Here is a 19,920-nt window from a genome sequence, read left to right as displayed (position 1 = left end):
CCTGGGCTTTCTCCCCCACCCCCTAAAGCATCTCGCCCCAACCTAGTGTCCTTCCCAGGCTCTAACTCGCTTTGTGCCTCCTCCACAGTTTGCAATTTCCCTCCTTCATCCGAAAGAGACTCCACTAGGGGATTTAGACTGCCCTCTGGGTTGTTTAAACTAACCTCATCCATTGTGGCTGCCACTGTCTCCCCCATCTCCACAGCCAGCACTTGAAATCGATTTGGGCTCAAATGTGCAGACCAGTCTCCCAGATTTATTGTCCACTCGGGGCTCCCCTCGCCTCCTAATTAGTCGCTGTACTTTTTGCTTTTGTTGGAGCTCCTCTACTATAATGGTATTATTCTTTAACACCAGGATTTTCAGAAGCACTTTAAAGTAAGTCCTAAGAGACGGTGTCACCCTAATCTTGGCTCCAAAGAACCCCCTCTTGCCAGCTTGTTATGCACCTTGGTCACTTTAGTACACTGTTTCCCCCTAGGCTTCACCTCCTTCTTCTTCGCCCCTTGTCCTTTCCCGGACTTGGGTGGAAAATCCACCAGCTCCGGGGAGTCCGTCGCACCGCGTCTCCCCACACTTCTCAATGTGTATCTTGAGACACCTCTAGGTCGCCCAACCGCCTCACCAGCACTGCAGCCACCGTCAGCCCTCACAGCTGCTCTTTTACCCTTATCAACACTTTGGCTCTTTCCATTAACTCGCTGCTCCTGGGCCGGTTGGGAAAAGGGGTCAGCCTGTACCTCTATGTTTTAAACACACAGGGACTGCTCCACTCTGCTCTTGCCAGCGCGCTCCTCTCTAGACCCACTCAGCCTACTGCCGCCTCGTCCACTGCCTCGGAAGAGGACCCAGGCGGCAGCGCGACGCCCCCTCCGTAGCTCCAGTGCGGCACTCCTCCACGGCTGCTCCGCCGTGCTCACAGTCTCCGCCTCCAGTCTCACTGTTCCACACTCGGCTACGGGAACTCCCTGCCTCCGTAAAAGCGCCGATAAACACTCTGAAACACTCCAAATAAACGTACGTTTCTGCTAAATCACAGTTTTTTATCATGTTAGCTTAATATCGCATATTTCCGGCAGTTTTCACCACCGCTCGCCTTCACAATCCAAACAACCTCGCCGCACGCCTCCGGGAGTTGAATCTACTAGAAACGTAGGGGTTATTTTTTATAACACTTTTATTTATTTTTTTACGCTACTTGGCGCTCGGGTCAGCCGGACCTCAAGCTCCTGCTTTTTCATCATAAGAACCTTGAAAAAAAATCTGTGCTCCTATCCTGTCAGAACTCTGAGTGGCAGTGGTTATCACTTTAATTACATCTCGTCTGGACTATTGCAATGCTTTATATCTGAACATCAACAAGTCCTTGCTGAACAGACTGCAAGGCATTCAGAATGTGGCAGGCTGCCTTGTCCTGAATGTGTCCAAACATATTTTGGTGAGGAAAGGCATTCGCTCCCTTCACCGGCTTCCAGTCAGAAAGTGGGTGATATATAAAGCTCTTTGCATGGAATATCTAGCTCTTCAACAGCAAGGGCCTGCGCCTTTTAGAACAGTGTTCCAGTAGATCATCCTCTCTCAGGAAAGTGATCCTCCCCAGATTCTGCAAAGCAAAGTGGGGTGTCTGCTCCTTTTCACTAGTAGCAGCAGCTACATTAATGAACACACTGCCTGCACATATTGCCACTCCGAACTCTTTCTTGGTGTTCCATAAGTAACTTAAAACCTGCCCTTTTTTATCCAGTATTGGGGTATCTTTCATAGATTCACATGCCTGAATCATTCCCCGTCGCCGAGGTGGGAGTCCCACGGTAAATACAAAAGTAGTGCCAAGAGTAAATAATAGTAGTAGGCTAAAAGAAAAAGCCTAAGGCCCAAGTCTTAGTAGCCTATCTACATCATTATAGAAAAAAGAACCAAAGATTGGTCCCAGCCAATCAGCTGCCATCACCCTCCAGAACCTTCCCAGCAGAGGCAGTTCTCCTCAGATTTTCACTGCACGTCGTGTGTGAAGGGAGTCTCCTTGAGCTCTGCTCAGTTTCTTCAGCTATTACTACTTTTTGGATCATCCAAGATCATTCTTCATTTCTCTGACCCTATTAACGCAGTAATATGGCAGAGTGGCAGGAAACAAGGTAATAGACTACGAAATATGTCTAACCTTTCCTCAATAACTCTCACGTTCTGAGAGATGAGGCTATTATTGGGACTACAGAGACTTTCATCTGTCACTTCTGATGAGAACAACGAGGATTCCTTCACCTCATAGGAGAGGTCAAAGGGAGAAGTCGCGCCAGGAGCCTCCAGAGGGCGTGCAAAAAAGCCATAAAGACCTACCTTGAGTCATGATAGGCACTTCTCACAGAGAGAGGCAAGTGGGAAAAACTTCCACAGAGGCTGATCTTACAACTCCCTTTTCATTCCTACATCAGGGAAATCTGTTTAACCTGACATTAAGGAGTCTATTACAAAACTCCATGTCAAATATTACTGCCACACCAATATTGACCTCATCTACGATGGCCTCGTCTATGATGGGCCTCCTATGATGGTAGTCTACGATGGTCATCTACGACTGCCTCATCTACGAGGGTTGTCTACGACTGCCTCATCTACGAGGGTTGTCTACGACGGCCTCATCTACGAGGGTCGTCTACGACGGCCTCATCTACGAGGGTTGTCTACGACGGCCTCATCTACGAGGGTCGTCTACGACGGCCTCATCTACGAGGGTCGTCTACGACGGCCTCATCTACGAGGGTCGTCTACGACGGCCTCATCTACGAGGGTCGTCTACGACGGCCTCATCTACGAGGGTCGTCTACGACGGCCTCATCTACGAGGGTCGTCTACGACGGCCTCATCTACGAGGGTCGTCTACGACGGCCTCATCTACGAGGGTCGTCTACGATGGGCTCATCTACGACGGTCGTCTATGACGGCCTCATCTACGACGGTCGTCTACGACGGTCGTCGATGACGGCCTCATCTACGACGGTCATCGACGACGGCCTCATCTACGACGGTCGTCGACGACGGCCTCATCTACGACGGTCGTCGACGACGGCCTCATCTACGACGGTCGTCGACGACGGCCTCATCTACGACGGTCGTCGACGACGGCCTCATCTACGACGGTCGTCGACGACGGCCTCATCTACGACGGTCGTCGACGACGGCCTCATCTACGACGGTTGTCGACGACGGCCTCATCTATGATGGTCTCACCCATGAATGGCCTCATCTACGATGGCCTCCTCTACAATGAGATTGCCCAGGACAGCCTCATCTTGAAGAAAAACTCATCATACGATTGCCTCATCTAGGACTGCCTCATTTATGGATGGCCTCACCTATGATTACCTCATCTATGATGGTATTGTCTATGACCATCGTCTACGACAGCCTCATCATGTATGGATGGCCTCATCTACGAATGGCCTCATCTACGAATGGCCTCATCTACGAATGGCCTCATCTACGAATGGCCTCATCTACGAATGGCCTCATCTACGAATGGCCTCATCTACGAATGGCCTCCTCCACAAATGGCCATCATAGGACTGCCTCATCTATGATGGCCTCATCTACGGATGGCCTCATCTACGGATGGCCTCATCTACGGATGGCCTCACCTATGATTGCCTCATCTATGATGGCATTGTCTATGACGGTCGTCTACGACAGCCTCATCTATGATGGTTGTTCAGGACGGTCATCTATGACGACGGCCTCGTCTGCAATAACCTCGGCTACATACCCATGTCTACGACAGCAAAGTCTACGATGAGATTGTCTACGATGGCCTCATTTATGACTGCATCCTGTACATAATTGAATACAGCGGGCAAGAACTAGACTTCTACTGCCAGTTAGTCGAACAGACAGAATGTTTCCTTTATGATTTCAAAGAAGAGTCCAGGAAGATCTCGAGTGTGGTACCTATACTAGACTACATCTATTCCAGCAGTGTTTCCGCGCATAGAAAAGAAATACTGTGCACCTGCTAAAAGCCCATACTGTCTAATGGGTCACCCTCGGCCAGCTTCAATAATTTTACAGGCCGCCCAACAGTGATCTAAAATCCCGCAACGCCTATCACCACACAAGGAAGGACGTCGTCTGGACCTTATAGGCAAAAAATTCTCTACCATGGCAACGGCCTCTGTTAGAGCTGCCGATCCTCTAGCCATAATCGGCTGTTATGACCGTCAAATGTGGTCAGACATGGCGAGTCTCATTGACCTCAGTCCTGAGGACCAAAGGCAGAAAGCAAGAAAGATTCTGTTGGAAGGAGAACGTGCCGCATCGGAAACTATAGATGCGCCTTGGACATAGTGAACACCAACTTCCGTCAGCTAGCAGGGGCTGCAGTGTTTGGACACCAGGGATGGCTTAAAGCCACTCCTTTCAAACCTGAGGGGCAATCAAAGATTCTAGACATGGCCCATGATGAAGAGGTTTTTGGTTTGGTGAACATATTGATGAAACCCTCTTAGCTATAAAAATTAACACGGATACTGCAGGATCATTAGGCACCCTTTAATACGGGTGCAGATCTTTCGGAGGAGCGAGAGGACGTGTTTTTTTCGTCAAGAGGAGGATACCAAAACCAACAGAATAGGCAGTATCAATCCCAGTGCAGCCTTACAGCCAGACATCATACCGTCAATAGTCTACGGCTAGTTTCTCCCGTCAGGGTGGTCGAAAGAGATCGCAGTATCAAGGCCGAGACGCTAACAGGAAGCAGTGATCTCCATAGGGCACCAACCATTTTACCCTTCTTACCCGTGGGCCAGAAGATATCAGCTTTGTTCACAAGTGGCAGGAAATTACATCAGACCAATGGGTTCTAGACCTAGTAACCAATGGCCACACCCTGGAATTCATCAAACAGCCACCTATTACTCTGCCCAGGGGTCCCCCTCGTCGTCATGAGATTTTGAGTTGTTTAAACAAAGGAGATTTTATGGCTTCTCTGGCTATGGAAAATGCGTATTTCCACATACCTATCCACCCCAAACATCACAAATATCTTCGCTTTCAAGTGCCTTGCGCCCATTATCAGTTCAAAGTGCTCCTGTTTGGGCTGAAATTGGCACCAAGAACCTTCACGAAGTGCTTGGCACCAGAGGCAGCAGCATTGCGATCTCGAGGAATACAAGTGTTCCCTTATCTAGACGATTGGCTGCTCAAAGGTCCTTCAGAACATGAAACCAAGATTGCCACAGCAGAATGTATCCATCTCTTCTCTTCTCTGAGGCTGTTTCTCAACGACAGCAAATCAGTTACGTCCTCTCCAAGTCATGTCCAATGCAACGCATTCTGGTCACTTGGTCGGCAACTGCATCTTCAAAAATTGGCAAGGTTAATTTGAAGAAAAAAAAAAAAGGCCAGTTTCAGTCCGAATGTTCGCTTCGCTCCTGAGGATGTGCTCTTCAATGATACATCTCATACCCTTGGTACGGCTCAAAATGCGACCTCTTCAGGAGGAACCGCAACTTCAATGGCAACAAGCCATGGATTTGTTTGACGATACCATCAAGGTCACGCCGCACACGATAAATTCTCTACATTGGTGGTCGCAGACAGAGAATCTAACCCAGGGTCTCACGTTCCTATAGACCATTCCATATTTCGTTTTAATGACCGATACCTCCATGGAAGAATGGGGAGGTCATCTGCAGGATTTGATCTCAAAGATAAAAACAACAGCAGATCAACAGGCTGAGCATCGCGCCGTTTTTCTGTTTTCTCCAAGCATTCCTCCCGAGGATTAAGGGTTCGTCGGTGCTAGTCCGGACTGGCAATACCATCAGCATGTATTATATCAACAAACAAGGAGGATACAAATCAGCTATGCTCTCGCAAGAAGCTTAGGAATTGTGGGAATAGGTCACTTTCCACGAGATGCCCTGAGAGCCAAACACGTCAGGGGTCTCCTCAATACCCTGACGGACACGCTGAGCACGTCTCAGTCGGACTGTCAGGAGTGGAAGCTGGAAAAGGAACAGGCGAACACAGTGTTCCAAGCTTGGGGTAAGCCAGCCCTGGACTTATTCACAACGAGAGAACAAAGAATGTCAATATTATGCCAGCAGGTTCCCTCAACAGGGATCAGGGATTGGTGTGTACGCTTTTCCCCAATACCATTGATACCGAAGGTGCTCCGCAAGATGAAGCTGGAAGGTTGCAGTCTAATTCTGATTGCACCCCGTTGGCCAAGACAACGTTGCTTCCAGGAACTTCTACTATTGTCTCGAGGCAAACCCATTTGCCTACTGCGGACGCCTATGATGTTGTCAAGGGTCGGAGGCCAAGTGGTTCATCCGGACCCACAGTCACTGCACTTGCATGCATGGCTCCTGATTTCTTAGAGTTCAAGGACCTCAACATTTCACAAGACTGTCGTGAAATATTGGCCAAATCTCGTGCCCAAAGCACAATCAAAAAACGTATCGCTTCAAATGGAACCGATTTTGCTGTTGGTGTGAGGCAAATAATATTCACTCAATTCAAGCTACTGCAGAACAAGTTCTCCATTATCTGCTTTCTCTAGCCAAGTCTGGGCTTACTTTTTCACCGGTCAAAGTACATCTTGCTGCACTTTCTAGATTCAGGAAATGCTCAAAATTCCCTTTTCTCTGCTCGCCTTTACTTATCAAACAATTTATGAAAGGAATCTTCCGAGCCTTCTCTCCAGTGCGAGCACCCATCCAGATTGGGAACTCAACACTGTGCTAGTGCAGTTAATGTGGCGTCCATTTGAGCCTATCCATAAAGCTGATCTCAAATTCCTCACTTGGAAGGTTGCCCATTTACTGGCTCTTACCTCTGCAAGAAGGGTTAGTGAAATCCAAGCTTTCACTATAAATGAACCCCCTTTTACATTTTGCTCGGGACTATGTAACCCTTCAAACAAATCCCAGGTTCTTTCCTAAGGTACCATAAAATTTCACTTGAACAAACCAGTAAGATTAAAAACATTCTTTCCGGATCCATCCACTCCAGCTGAAAGAACATTACACTCGCTGGATGTTACACACTGTTTTAAACTCTACCTACAGAAAACTAAGGATATCAGACGATCCAACCGGCTGTTTGTGGCGAATGGTCAAGCAACTCTTGGAGATGCTGTAACAAAGCGGAACAATAGCCAGATGGCTGGCATCTGCTATTCATTTCTGCCATGACAAGGCTAACAGACCTTTGCAGAGGAAAGTCAAAGCTCATTCAACAAGAACAGTATCGACTTCGACAGTTTTGTTTGCTGAAGTAACTCCGGAAAATATGTCGTGCTGCGACATGTAAAAATGTCCACACGTCGACGAAGCATCACTGTCTTCAATTTTCGCATCAAGATGATGCAGAGGTTGGACAGGCTGTTCTATGCCATCTCTTTCATTAAGACCAGACTCAGATACTTTGCCCTTTTATGTATTATTCCATTCTTTAATATTCATGCAAATGTACAGATTTATATATCTGCAAGATTTTAAATATTTGTGTATATATATAAATATATATATATATATAATAGCTAATACTTGGATATAGCTTTGCTTCCTTTAAGACTACTCTTTAAAAAAACAAAAAAAGAAAGAAAGATGTGTTTTTTCAAGCACCGAGGATGCTATTTGGGAGGTTATGAACCAGTGTCTCCCACCATCCGCAAACGACAGTATATGGTTATACTGCTTACTACTCTGATTCAGGCATGTGAAAGATACCCCAATACTGGATAAGAAAACAAGTTACTTACCTGTAACTACAGTTATCCAGTATTGGTATCTTTCATAGATTCACATGCACCCACCCTCCTCCCCGGCTAGTCAGTTCTCTATATCCGGTATACTTACTTCTCACTTGTGCTAGGAAAATCTGAGGAGAACTGCCTCTGCTGCGAAGGTTCTGGAGGGTGCTGGCAGCTGATTGGCTGGGACCAATCTTTGGTTCTTTTTTCTATAATGATGTAGATAGGCTACTAAGACTTGGGCCTTAGGCTTTTTCTTTTAGCCTACTACTATTATTTACTCTTGGCACTACTTTTGTATTTACCGTGGGACTCCCGCCTCGGCGACGGGGAATGATTCAGGCATGTGAATCTATGAAAGATACCAATACTGGATAACTGTAGTTACAGGTAAGTAACTTGTTTTCTTCCCATCCATGAGTGTAGTTCCTTGGTTACCACTGAAGTTTTCCTAACCTGTACTAGCATTTTGGTGCCTTCAGGTTTTTTAGCGCGTTTTACAAATGTTATTCTATTCCATCTACACTTTGTCCCCCATATTTCCAGCATCTGATGAAAGGTCAGACCCAAAAGCTTCCTAAAGCATCATTCCACTACAGCAGATAATCCACTGACACAACTTGCAGAAACTGATTCGCACACCATAAACTCATGCACTCCACCCACCTGTCCGTGTCCCACTTTATTCCCACTCTGCTAAGCAGGGCACATCATGTGTAGAGCTAGTGTGCAAGGAGAGCAGGAGATGTGAGAATTATATAGCAGCTGGTTGTACATAATTACTCCACCACCTTTCCTCCTTGCATGCCCCATCTTTTCCATATGCTTGCCCTTTCAATGGATGCCATACACTGCAGATGTTATGAGAAGTTGCTCCATTTACACATTACCAAGTTCTGTGATTTCGGCGACCATTAACGAAAACTGTTAATAAAGCCACAAAGAAGTCCCATACCCAGCGTGTTCCAAAAAGTAATGGTAGAATGCAGAAAATACATATAAAGGGTATGCATGTGTTGGGTTTCAGCACCTCTTAGACACTGCAGCAAATTAGTCTCAAAGATCCCCAACATCTCCTTACTCTTCAGGTGTCTGAAATTACCAAAATGTCCTTCCTGAGAAATCAGATAAAAACTATTTCTGCACGAATATGAAATAGTCGGCTATAATGACAACGTGAATTTGCTTCATTTTTCAAACGTGAAAAATGCGGTAAAGTTTGATGTTAAACTTGTTCTACTCCTTTGTTATCTAGTAGCCGAAATAGTAATTTTTCCTGGAAGGTTGTTACTCTCTGTAGCACTTGAACCTTGCATAAAATTTGTGAAGGAGCAAGAATGGATTTAGTTACTCCTCCCTTTGAACCAGATATTCTCTTACTCAAAAATTAGTAAATGTGAGAGCATCGCCAAGGGCTTACATTCAACCAACTTCATTGTTTTTAAATGTGACAGTCAATTCATCTGTTTACATTGATAGAAAGGATCAAGTCGAAATGTTTATATAACTGATGCCCTTGTTTTGTTTTCATTTCAGTTGCTGCTTGTGATGTCATTGGCAGACCCTCATTTAATGACATCAAAGGCACAGTGAAACATTTTAATAGGCCAATTCATGAGATGCTTCTGGGACATGGCTAGAAAGTTGCAAAAACATTTCCAACTTCAAATGCTTGCAAAATGCTTTTGCCCGCCTGGCCATTTGCCACCAAGATCATATTGTCCTCAATACATGCTCTGAATCAGGATCCCTCACTACATTTCCCAGGAGCTCAGCAATGTCTTTTTTGGGGCTGAGTCAACCCAAACCCTCCTGTGCGTCTACAAAAGAGAACTGGGTTCCAAAGTCTGTTGACTAAATTTGAAAGCCATCATTGAGGCAAGCACCTGCGTTCCACTTGACAGCCCGTACTCTTTGACGAGCTGACGTTTTAACATAAGATGAGGTGGACACCTCCATAAGGCCAGTCAGCCTTTGGTGTTTCGTGCCCTTCATCTGAAGCGCAGGTGTCTCCTTGTGTTAGTTCAGAAGATGTCTAAAGAGATATGTTTCAGCAAGCATCGCCCAATTAATCTGCGCCCTCTGTCTCGATGCTTTACCCTCAACTTGGTGGTCTGCAGTAAGCTTTGAAGCAAAACTACCGACTTAAAATTTTACTCGTTTATAAACATCCCATGACAAGAAACGTGCCATTTTTTGTTCCGTATGGGGAAATACTTCTTTGAAGAATAACCCATATAATATCAAGAGCTGATGACATTCAAACAGAGAACTATAGACAGTTGCTTACTGTATTAACAAGCATTGAAAATGCAACAGGTTTCTCCTTTGGTTAAATTAAAGCCATTTGCTTTGCTAATGGTATTGTATAGCAAAGCAAATGGCTTTAACTTAATAAATGGCGAGACCTACTGCATTTTTAATGCTTGTTTAAATATAGTGCCGCATTTCTTCAGTTGCACATCGCACTGCCTTCTGCGTGAGTATAGGACTGCCGTCTAAACTTGCCTGTCGAATATCTTTTCAAAACATTGAGCGGGGAATGTGTAAGACATAAATAACTCTCCTGCAGGAGTGACACGCGGGTGGTGAAGCTGGATTGGACTGGAATCCAGGGAAAATAAATGCATTTAATAGCACTGTCACATGGTACTGCAACTCAGTCTATTTGGAAAATCAAAAATACAGCAACTCTGCGGCGTTAGGCAGCTACGGATTCAATGCTGACTCTCAATCTTTGTGTGGAAATGAATGCCCAGAGCACAGTCCATGAAACCTGCAGCTGTCGGTGTGCTCTCTAAATATCACAAACAGGGGTTTAAGTGGAATGAACAAACGGGGGAGGGGGGTGGGGTCTCTCAAAGGGGCGTGGCCGATGTAATTATGGGAGTGGCTTAAAACACCTAAGCTTAAAATCTGTGCATTGCTTAGTGAGCGGCCGACTGGTATTTTGCTGTTTGTCATTGCACACAGATCTATAATACAACAAATAACATTACACCTACAACAAGCCAGGACCATTGGCTTTGTCTGTGGTTGTTAGTAGCGTAAGATAAATAAGCAACAACTATGGCTTTGATGGGAGCTGAGGACACAAAGTGGCAGTTGAAACCACCCTCACCCCTCTCCCAATGACAGACAAGCAGAGGCAGGCGGGGGGGGGGGGGGTTGAGAGCGAGAGAGAGACTTTGCAATCCGTGGGACTTGGGCGCTGCTGTAGTGTGCATCTCTGGTTTTTTTTTAAAATTAAATCCAGACCATGCAACAAAAGGTCTGAAACCCCCACAGAGTTCGATTTTGAGCTAAATAAGACGGCAGCTAAGAATGCCTGGCGCGTGTTATTTTCAGGGCGCACGCACAAGAGCGCATCACCTCAGATGCTCTGTTTACAGGTGAGCGCGCTCAAATTCACATCAAATTTGTTAAAATTATGGATTTAATCCCGCGAGCGAAAGGAGAAGGAGTAAAAAAGAGAGGACATGAAATACCAATTGCCCCGTATTGTGCATCACTGAATGGGCATTTTAAGTGCGTCAAAGTAACTTATTTTTTCAAATGCATTGAAAATTATTCTGATACACGGCGCATGCAAAAAGAAAAGAACAGAAGGATGCAATGTTTTTATTTACAGACACAGTCTCCAGTGAGGTTGTGGTGTTGCTTATGTTCTGTAACAATGTTTTTGTGACAGGGAGGAAGCTGGCGCTGCTCGAGGCTTTGTCTCCTGCGCCGGCTTCCTTCAACTCTGGGACCGTCGCGCGCGCACTGTTTAAAGTGAAAGCTCGCCGGAGCCAGAGTTGAAGGAAGCCGGCGTGAACAAGATGGGGGCGGACTGTCCACAGTCTGTAGGGGCACGCGCATGCTGTCTGCATTGGACAGATGGCGAGAGGAGCCATCTTTGTCCATGCAGGCGCGTGCATGCAAGCCTTCGGCAGAATCGATTCCAAAAGGTCTCTCTGACGAGAGCTGCGCATGTGCTGCTCTTCGCCAGGTGAGACCTAAAAATGGCACTTAAGGTGGTTGCAGCTGACTCTCAGCTACTTGATCAAGACAGTAGCAGCCATTTTGTTGAAACCCCTATCGGAGTCCAGCATCCCATAATGATAACACCCTACCTGTCCTCACTCATTCCTCTCCTTACAAGAGTTAGAAATTTCTAGGGGCTCATGGGAAGTCACTATGGGCCACATGTATCAATATTAAGAATAGTTATTACCTAATTGCGATTTTCTGCGAATCGCAATAAGGTAATCGCTATTCCTAATGTATGAAACTCCATGAGTTTCCTTTAGCGATTCCTAGGGGGTCACAAATCGACCTACCTCATTAATATTAATGATGTAGGTCTCAATTTGCAACCCATTAGGAATCGCTAAATTCACAGGAGATGGTGGCCTGCTGCGGTCAGTAGACCACCATGTCTGTGATTGTTTTTAAATAAAGCAATCATTTTTTTAAATGCAGCTCTTTTTCCTTAAAGGAAAACAGGTTGTGTTTAAAAGAATTTTTTTTTCATTTTTCAAGAGCAGACAGTGGTCTCTCTTAAAAAAAGGTTTTCGCCTCCATTCACAAATTGGATCTGATGGTAAACTGCAAATGTTTTGTAAGTGGTATTTGGTTGCAAAACATTCATACATACCGCTGCGATTCGGTATTAGGAAGGGACACTTCAAACATGCCCCTTCCTAATACCGAATCTCAAACCCATTTTGCGATTCAGTAGGATACCGAATCGCAAATTAGAGCTTGGTACATAGGAAAAGCCTTTTTTTTGCGTTTGCAAACGGGCCGATTCTGCGAATCGACCTGTTTGTGAACACAAAATAGCTTCAAGCATGTGGCCCTATGTTTCTAGAGAAATAAGGGGCAGGAGCCACCCGTCTATGAGAGTGAAAAAAACATGCAGGTTCCATGTATAGATAGTAGGAAAATATCACATAATTTGACAGCAGAAGACTGCAAGTTGGCCACTTATACTTCCTTGGCTGGAGGTGTAGTGTGGGTACAGGTAGAAGAAGTGACAATTGTCTTGTAGATGAAGTGCGACTGATTACATGTGTACATAGTCCAGCAGAAATTCTATGTTTAATCTTTATACGTTCTAATCAACTGCCGGCAGCTCAAGTCCCACAATGGTCCGACACCTAAAGTAACTTATGGATCAGTCCTATATAAATATCTAGAGTACATTATTGAACAGGAACGCCGCTCTATTAATACAGCTAAATATATACTCAAAAGGCAGCCCTATAGAACATGTCGATCAGTGTGTACTGAAACCCATAGTATGTCCAGGTGATGATGTTGGCCAACATGGAACCTAATAACTTCTGTGACCCTAATATACCCCATAATCTTTTCATCATTTGTAACTTTTCCTTCTGGTTTCCTTCCTGCAGGTTGCCAGAACCCTGATGATTACCCAGATGCCAAAGGAGATTACAGACCCCTCCCTAGTCATTAAACATTTCCAGTGAGTAATGAACCTTTATCCTCGCAACTTACAAGTGAGTCTCAAACTTATTTCACACTTCAGAAGGGCTTGTCATTTATGGGATGAAGATAGCATTTTCCTGTGCTCCTCCCTGGCCATTGGTTTAATCTCCAGTCTGCTTTACAGCCATGTGGTTGGGTGAAGATGCAACATCATGTTACCCTGGTATTTTTCATTAACCAAAAGCTGGGAAGTTTGAAGTAAGAATTGGGAAGACAAGGGCGTTCCCCTGCATGCTGAGCACTGACCTAAGTACAAGCTGGAGTCGATGAGCTATTTCGGCATGTCCAGAGGGCAGTCAGTCACAGCACCTTCCTAGAAAGAACGATTGCTTTCTGATTTCATGTATACAGTACACTAGGCGATTCTACCACTATTGAACTTTACGCAACTAGTAACATATGATATTCATCACCCTGTACTGTCAGGCACTGTGTGGGGACTGTGTTGGAGAGCTTGCATCGGAGAGCTTGCACTTCAAGGTAGTTGGCATGGGAAAAGGCCATGTCAGTAGTGAGATAGCTGTTGCCACCTGAGCCCTTAGCAGGCTAAACTGGCACACTGCACTGGTCTGTGCTGCGGGCATACTAATTGGATGTGCACCACATCACAGAAGAAAATATACTCGCCAGCCCAGGCGTGAGGTCCTGAGTTCATGCATGTACTGAGGAGAGCACGACAGTGACTCACTGCTTGCAACCTCAGTTCTTTCTCTCACTACCAGTGTACCAATCTGTTTTTCAAGAGGGGATAAGGATTCCCCGCTGGCAGGTGCTTTGTGAGGCTGCAATCACCGGTGGGTGGAGGAATGGCTGTGGGGTCCCTGGAATCTCAGCCCTTCGAAAAGGCACGGTCGTTGGGCACAAAACTGTACACCATGTCCATGCTGCTGCATAGTTCATGTGATGCGCAGCAGCCTGTTTCACCTGCATTCACTTTGATAATACTCAGTGGATGCAGGGGTTAAGGCATTTGCATGGGGCCACAACCCTTACAAATGAGAAAATGCCCTTGACATTGCACCACTATATTCAGTCTTACCCGCTGTCCGCTGACTAAGGTGGACATACCTTGCCCATCCCTGATCCCAACTCTGGTACATGTATACAAACCATAAATATAATCCACCTATTCTATTCATTAGTCAGTGTTTACCTCACCACTGGGCACAAAGAAAACCTGTGTTTCAATTGAGCACTAAAAAATTCTAAAAAGTTTTCTAAAAAGTGCTTACACAATTGTAGGAGGTGTCTGAGCACTGAAAGCATCAGGCTCTTTAATACCCATCTCAAAGGTAGCAGTTTTTCAGACACTATGGGCGGAGTCTAATCTGTTGGGATCCAAACCTGGAATCTATAGGTTGTACATATATCTATACTGCAGACACATTACCGACTTACTGGATCTAAGTATTTCACACTTCTTCCAAGTTCTTTTATAAGAGCATAAGGGACATTGGCAGGCTAGTCTTGGTGATCCACAGTACTATTGCTTGTTCTACAGCTGACTGTGAATTAGAGCATGGCCCTTTGCTTGAGTCTGGTCTGGTCCATTGCTTGAGACTGGTCCATTGCTTCTTGAGACTGGTCCATTGCTTCTTGAGACTGGTCCATTGCTGCTTGAGTCTGGTCCATTGCTGCTTGAGTCTGGTCCATTGCTGCTTGAGTCTGGTCCATTGCTGCTTGAGTCTGGTCCATTGCTGCTTGAGTCTGGTCCATTGCCTTCTTGACACTGGTCCATTGCCTTCTTGACACTGGTCCATTGCCTTCTTGACACTGGTCCATTGCCTTCTTGACACTGGTCCATTGCCTTCTTGACACTGGTCCATTGCCTTCTTGACACTGTTCCATTGCCTTCTTGACACTGTTCCATTGCCTTCTTGACACTGTTCCATTGCCTTCTTGACACTGGTCCATTGCCTTCTTGACACTGGTCCATTGCTGCTTGAGACTGGTCCATTGCTGCAGGTGGGCAATGGCTCTGTTGGCTTACATGAGACTGGTTCAGTACTAAATGAGTACACTTAATCTGTTCTCTACATGTATGATGTCCTTTCCGCTAGGCAGGTTTCCCCTGTTCTCCTAGTTAAACTTTTCATTATAGCCAAAACAAGCTTGTTCAGACCCCTGCCATTGTTGCTTACAGAGCAAGAGTCCCCAGACCTTCTCAGCCTTTTTCGTTTTTTCACAGTGAGGCGTATCCCAGCTGCACAGTCACTGATGTCCAGTTCTGCTTTGATGTGCGAAGTCTTATGAGGTTGGACGCCCAAAGGTGAGTAGCTTCATGAGTCATGATTGTCAACAAACATTTGAATTTCACGTGAGTGAACTCGCCAGTCCTCTCTCAGGAGGGAATGATAGGAATGGGCTAGATATTTAGAGTGTACAGTTAGCGGTGGTGTTTTTGCACCAAGGAGTAAGATGTCAAATGTGTGTCTCGAGATGAGTTCAGGCACTTAAGAATGCTACCTACATCACAGTCGGATATGGTAAAGATCATATAGTGATTTCTGCATTGTTCTGTATACTTGGTTATTTACTTTGATAACATTTGGCTGACTTGTCATTGCTAATAAAGTACTTGGTCTTGTTGCATTTTACAAAACTGGAAGGTGAGTTGTTGAGTGGCAGCTGCCAGCCTATTTGTTTGTAGCGCACTTGGGTCTGGTGTTTTCGCCAGCACTTGTGTGTAAGAAGTGAAAGGAGCATGTCTGAAGAGACTGCCTCAGATAAAGAGAATGATATTTGTGGCCAGATTATCCATTTAAAGAGTAAAAAGTCATAGAAGTCTTAGCATAAGTGAAGTCTACCCTCAGTGAGGACATACAATAGGTGTGCGTTGATAGAATCCGCAATGATAAGAGTGTTTGAAATGGAGGAATGCGTCAAGGTACGTTCTTCAGTGACGGGAGAGTGGTAGAGGTGGGTGTATCTAAAGAGAGGACCAAGTGGTTGCAGTAGTGAGAGTGCGTTGGAGAGAACCAGCACCAATGCCAGGGTAATAGAAGTGGGCTGGGGAGAATCCACACTGAGGAGAGACCTGTGGCTCATCCAACCTTCTAGTGAACCTGCACTTTCGGGAGAGTGAAATAAATATTGGCAGCTCCCCAGGTTCCCTCTATTCTGAGCAATGGGTGAAGGTTTGGCATTGGTGCTCTCCCTGCACTAAAGGTTAATGCTCATTCATAAACGTGGACTTACCTGAAATCATCCACTGCTGTACCATGGAAGTTCTTGAAGCAGTCTGGAATGTCCAAGATTGTGTGATAAACGCACTCAACCCTTTTGAAATCTTACGTCTGGAAACTAACCTGTATAATGCATGGTGTTTTTTTTTTTTTGGAGCTGATCCTCTGATGCCTGTACATGTATTAGCAGCCCACAAAAGCCTAGAAATGGATCTCTCTTTACCTCAGCATCTCCACTCTGGACGAAATTCCTCCGTGTTTATTTTCATGATCGGACCTCTGCTCTAAGAGGCACTTGCAGCCAATTCCTCGCAATGCGCTAGTAGTCAAACTGAATATGGAACTTGGTTACTACAAACCTGCAGTCCAAGCGTTACCCACTTGAAGGGTCCATGAAGTTATGAATGACTCTGCCATGTTTTGAAAAACTTTACACATCATTGAAGAATGGGGAGAGGATGTGGCATAACTGGCTAGGGCGGTCGATCTCAAATCTGGGAAACCGGTTTCGAGTCTCGGCCATGACGCTCAACATTCTGTGATTCTGGGCAAATCACTTAATCTCCCTGTGCCTAACACAAATGAATGCATCCTTGTGTAACATAATTGGGGCTCATGTAAAGCGCTCTGATACCTGATACTTTAGGGTCAAGTTTGCCCTATGTAAAACTAAAAAAATATATATGTTCGAGGCATGTGAGCTGTAGATCACATGCTTTGCATACTCCTGCCATCTAGTGTTTGGTCCGGATGTTTGCAAGTTGTTTTTCTTCGAAGAATTCTTTCCAGTCACGAGGTGAGGTGACTCCTCCTTTCAGTGATAGTGCGCATGGGCATCGACTCCATTGTTAAATTGTTTTCCTGCACAGGGTGAGAATGGAGTTAGTGAGTGTAGAATAGAGATGTCCATGCATATGAATGTAATTTGAGAACTACTACAACCACAGGAGACCGGGGAGGCGGATGGGCGCATGTGAATCTACAGCAAGACCAGATGCTTATTGGGTGAGTAACATTTTCCTTTTGGTGATTGTGCGCATGAGCATCGACTCCATTGTTAGATTGTTTTTTTCCGCCATCGGGTTCGGACGTATATTGCTGCGCTCCACTAAGGAATCATTCTTCGGGTTCCCCTGGGTGCACAATACACTTTACCCTCGACCGTCTTATTTTCAAACGCGTTTCCCTTCTCCACGGTTCAACCCGATCATCAAAAATCTCCATTTCTATCAGAAGATTTGCGGGCGGCCTTCCGGCCTATCTGCGTCGGTCCGGCTCCTTGTCGATGGAATGGACTCCATTCAAATTCTGCCCTCTGTGACACACGAAGCATCCACGTGCGGACTTGCATCAGGTGTGTAACTTGTGCTGGTCTCCAGAGCACAAAGAACAAGACTGCGACGTGTGCTGATTCTGCAGATCAAAGAAAACTCTCCGTGATCGTCGGGCTTGACGTTGAGAGATACAGTGGCAGCAGTTAGACGACACACCGGATCTCTTTGGCGAAGACTCTGAGCAAAAGGTGGTCTTAGCGGCCAAAGAAGAGCAAGCCTCAGCTGCGCCTGACTCCGAATTAGAGTTGCAGATTGTCCTCCCGGATGACGATGTACCCCAGGGACAAGGGGATGTGAGTACGGAAGACCCCTCCCTCCCCACCCCAATCCACCATCCCTAAAAAATCTAAGGGTTCGGCGCCACCCACTGCTTTCAGGCCAAGGTCAGCACCGAGAAGAGGTTTCTCATGCTCTGCCTTCCGGCTCAGCACCAAAACACTCTGATAAGCCTTCCGGCTTGGGATCGAGTCAGCCAAAACCCACTTCCAAGCTGAAACCTTTGAGTTCTGAGCCCAAAATCGGTTTGAAGCCGAAACCGTAGACACCGAAACCGAAGAAACATTCCTCAGAACCGAAATCTTCAGCGCCGAAAAGACATTCCAGCTCCGCTCCGAAACCTTTGGTGAAGAAAAGTAAAGAACTGCCCTTAATGCAGCTGGATCCAAACATAGATGTTGTACCACCTAAGTCAGATCCGAAACAGAAGAAGCTCTATATTCATCCTTACACTGGGCATATTCACGCTAAACCGCCATCCAAGCATAAGCTTTCAGATGAGGACAGCCCTTATATTATTCCATTGAAGAAGAAAAATGTGGGTACAAGTCCTTTCCATACACTACCATCTCCTCCTCCTCCTCGCTCTCCACCACAGCTTGATCCTTTACACATTACACCTCATCACTCTCCTCCACCTCACCTTGATTCAGGTGTTACTGATTATTATGACGTACAGTTACCAGAAGATCCTTAGACGAATCATAGTCGATCCTCCACAGGAGAGAGACCCAGATCTTTACCCTGCCAGGCCATCTCCACCTGATGACAATTTGTCATATCAAGAGTTCATTGCTAGAGCCGCACAATACCATGGGGTGGAGCTTTATAAAAAAAGTCTTTGGAGGAAGACTTTTTCTTTGACACTTTAGGAACACATAAGTCCAGTCAGACACTGCCTATGCTTAAGGGTATGTTGAGGCACCCAGAAGACATTTTTAAAGATCCTGAAGGTGCTAAAATCCTCACTCCTAGAGTAGATAAAAAATACAAATCTTCCCCAACAGATCCTTTTTTTATTAGAGGTCAGTTACCACTTGAGTCCTTAGTAGTATCTAATGCTCAAAAGCTGGCTAATTCTCAGGCGTCTGGGGATGCTCCTCCCTCAGATAAAGATTCAAAGCTTATTGATGCTTCTGGCAAACGTATAGCTGCGCAAGCAGGTAATCATTGGCGTATTGCTAATACCCAAGGGCTCCTAGCAAGATCTGATAAGGTCCACTGGGACGAAATGGAATAATTACTACAGTTTCTCCCAGATGAGCATGGGGCAAAAGCTCAGGATTTAGTTCAAGAAGGTAAACTAATTTCCAACACGTCTATTAGATGCGCTCTAGATGCAGCAGACACTGAAGCTTGTGGAGTGAATACTAGCATCCTACTCTGAAGACATGCATAGTTACGGATTTCAGGGTTCAAATCTGAAGTTCAACAATCCATGCTCAATATACCTTTTGACAAGAAACATCTTTTTGGGCCTGAAGCTGATCAAGCGCTCGAAAAAATGAAAAAAGACATCGATGTAGCAAAATCGATGGGAGCGCTTCAATCTCCCTCAAATAGAGGTTACTTTCGACACTCCTTTTACAGGAAAGGGTCAAAGTCCACAGGGACAGACCAAAACACTCCCTCCTACAAGGGTATTTCGCAATCATCTTTTACGAGAGGATTTTTCAGAGGAGGTTATAGGGGAAATAGTCACAAGGGCAGAGGCTTAAAACACTACGCCCCGCAATTCCCCTTCCCCAAACAAACAGTGACTTTCCCACACTTCCCTCCGACTATTCCACACCTGTCAGAGGAAGACTTCAAGATTTTCTCCCCATTTGGGAATTGATAACCGACAAATGGGTGCTTGCCAACATGTTATTGCCTG

The 19,920-nt window shown here is 45.6% G+C and overlaps 1 protein-coding gene across 2 annotated transcripts in view; it reads left to right on the top strand.

Moving 5' to 3' along the window:
* The window catches only part of TMEM63C (transmembrane protein 63C), a 537,448-nt gene that overhangs the window by 340,430 nt on the left and 177,098 nt on the right, over positions 1-19,920 (top strand). For both annotated transcript variants that reach the window (XM_085626682.1, XM_085626681.1), the window contains 2 exons: positions 13,153-13,226; positions 15,438-15,518. In XM_085626682.1, the coding sequence (XP_085482808.1) occupies positions 13,153-13,226; positions 15,438-15,518 (155 nt within the window). The remainder of the gene's footprint in view (positions 1-13,152; positions 13,227-15,437; positions 15,519-19,920) is intronic.

Source organism: Triturus cristatus, chromosome 9, assembly GCF_964204655.1.
Source record: "Triturus cristatus chromosome 9, aTriCri1.1, whole genome shotgun sequence".
Classification (NCBI taxonomy): domain Eukaryota; kingdom Metazoa; phylum Chordata; class Amphibia; order Caudata; family Salamandridae; genus Triturus; species Triturus cristatus.
The sequence above is the reverse complement of the archived record's forward strand: the minus strand, read 5'-3'. Positions and strand labels throughout refer to the sequence as shown.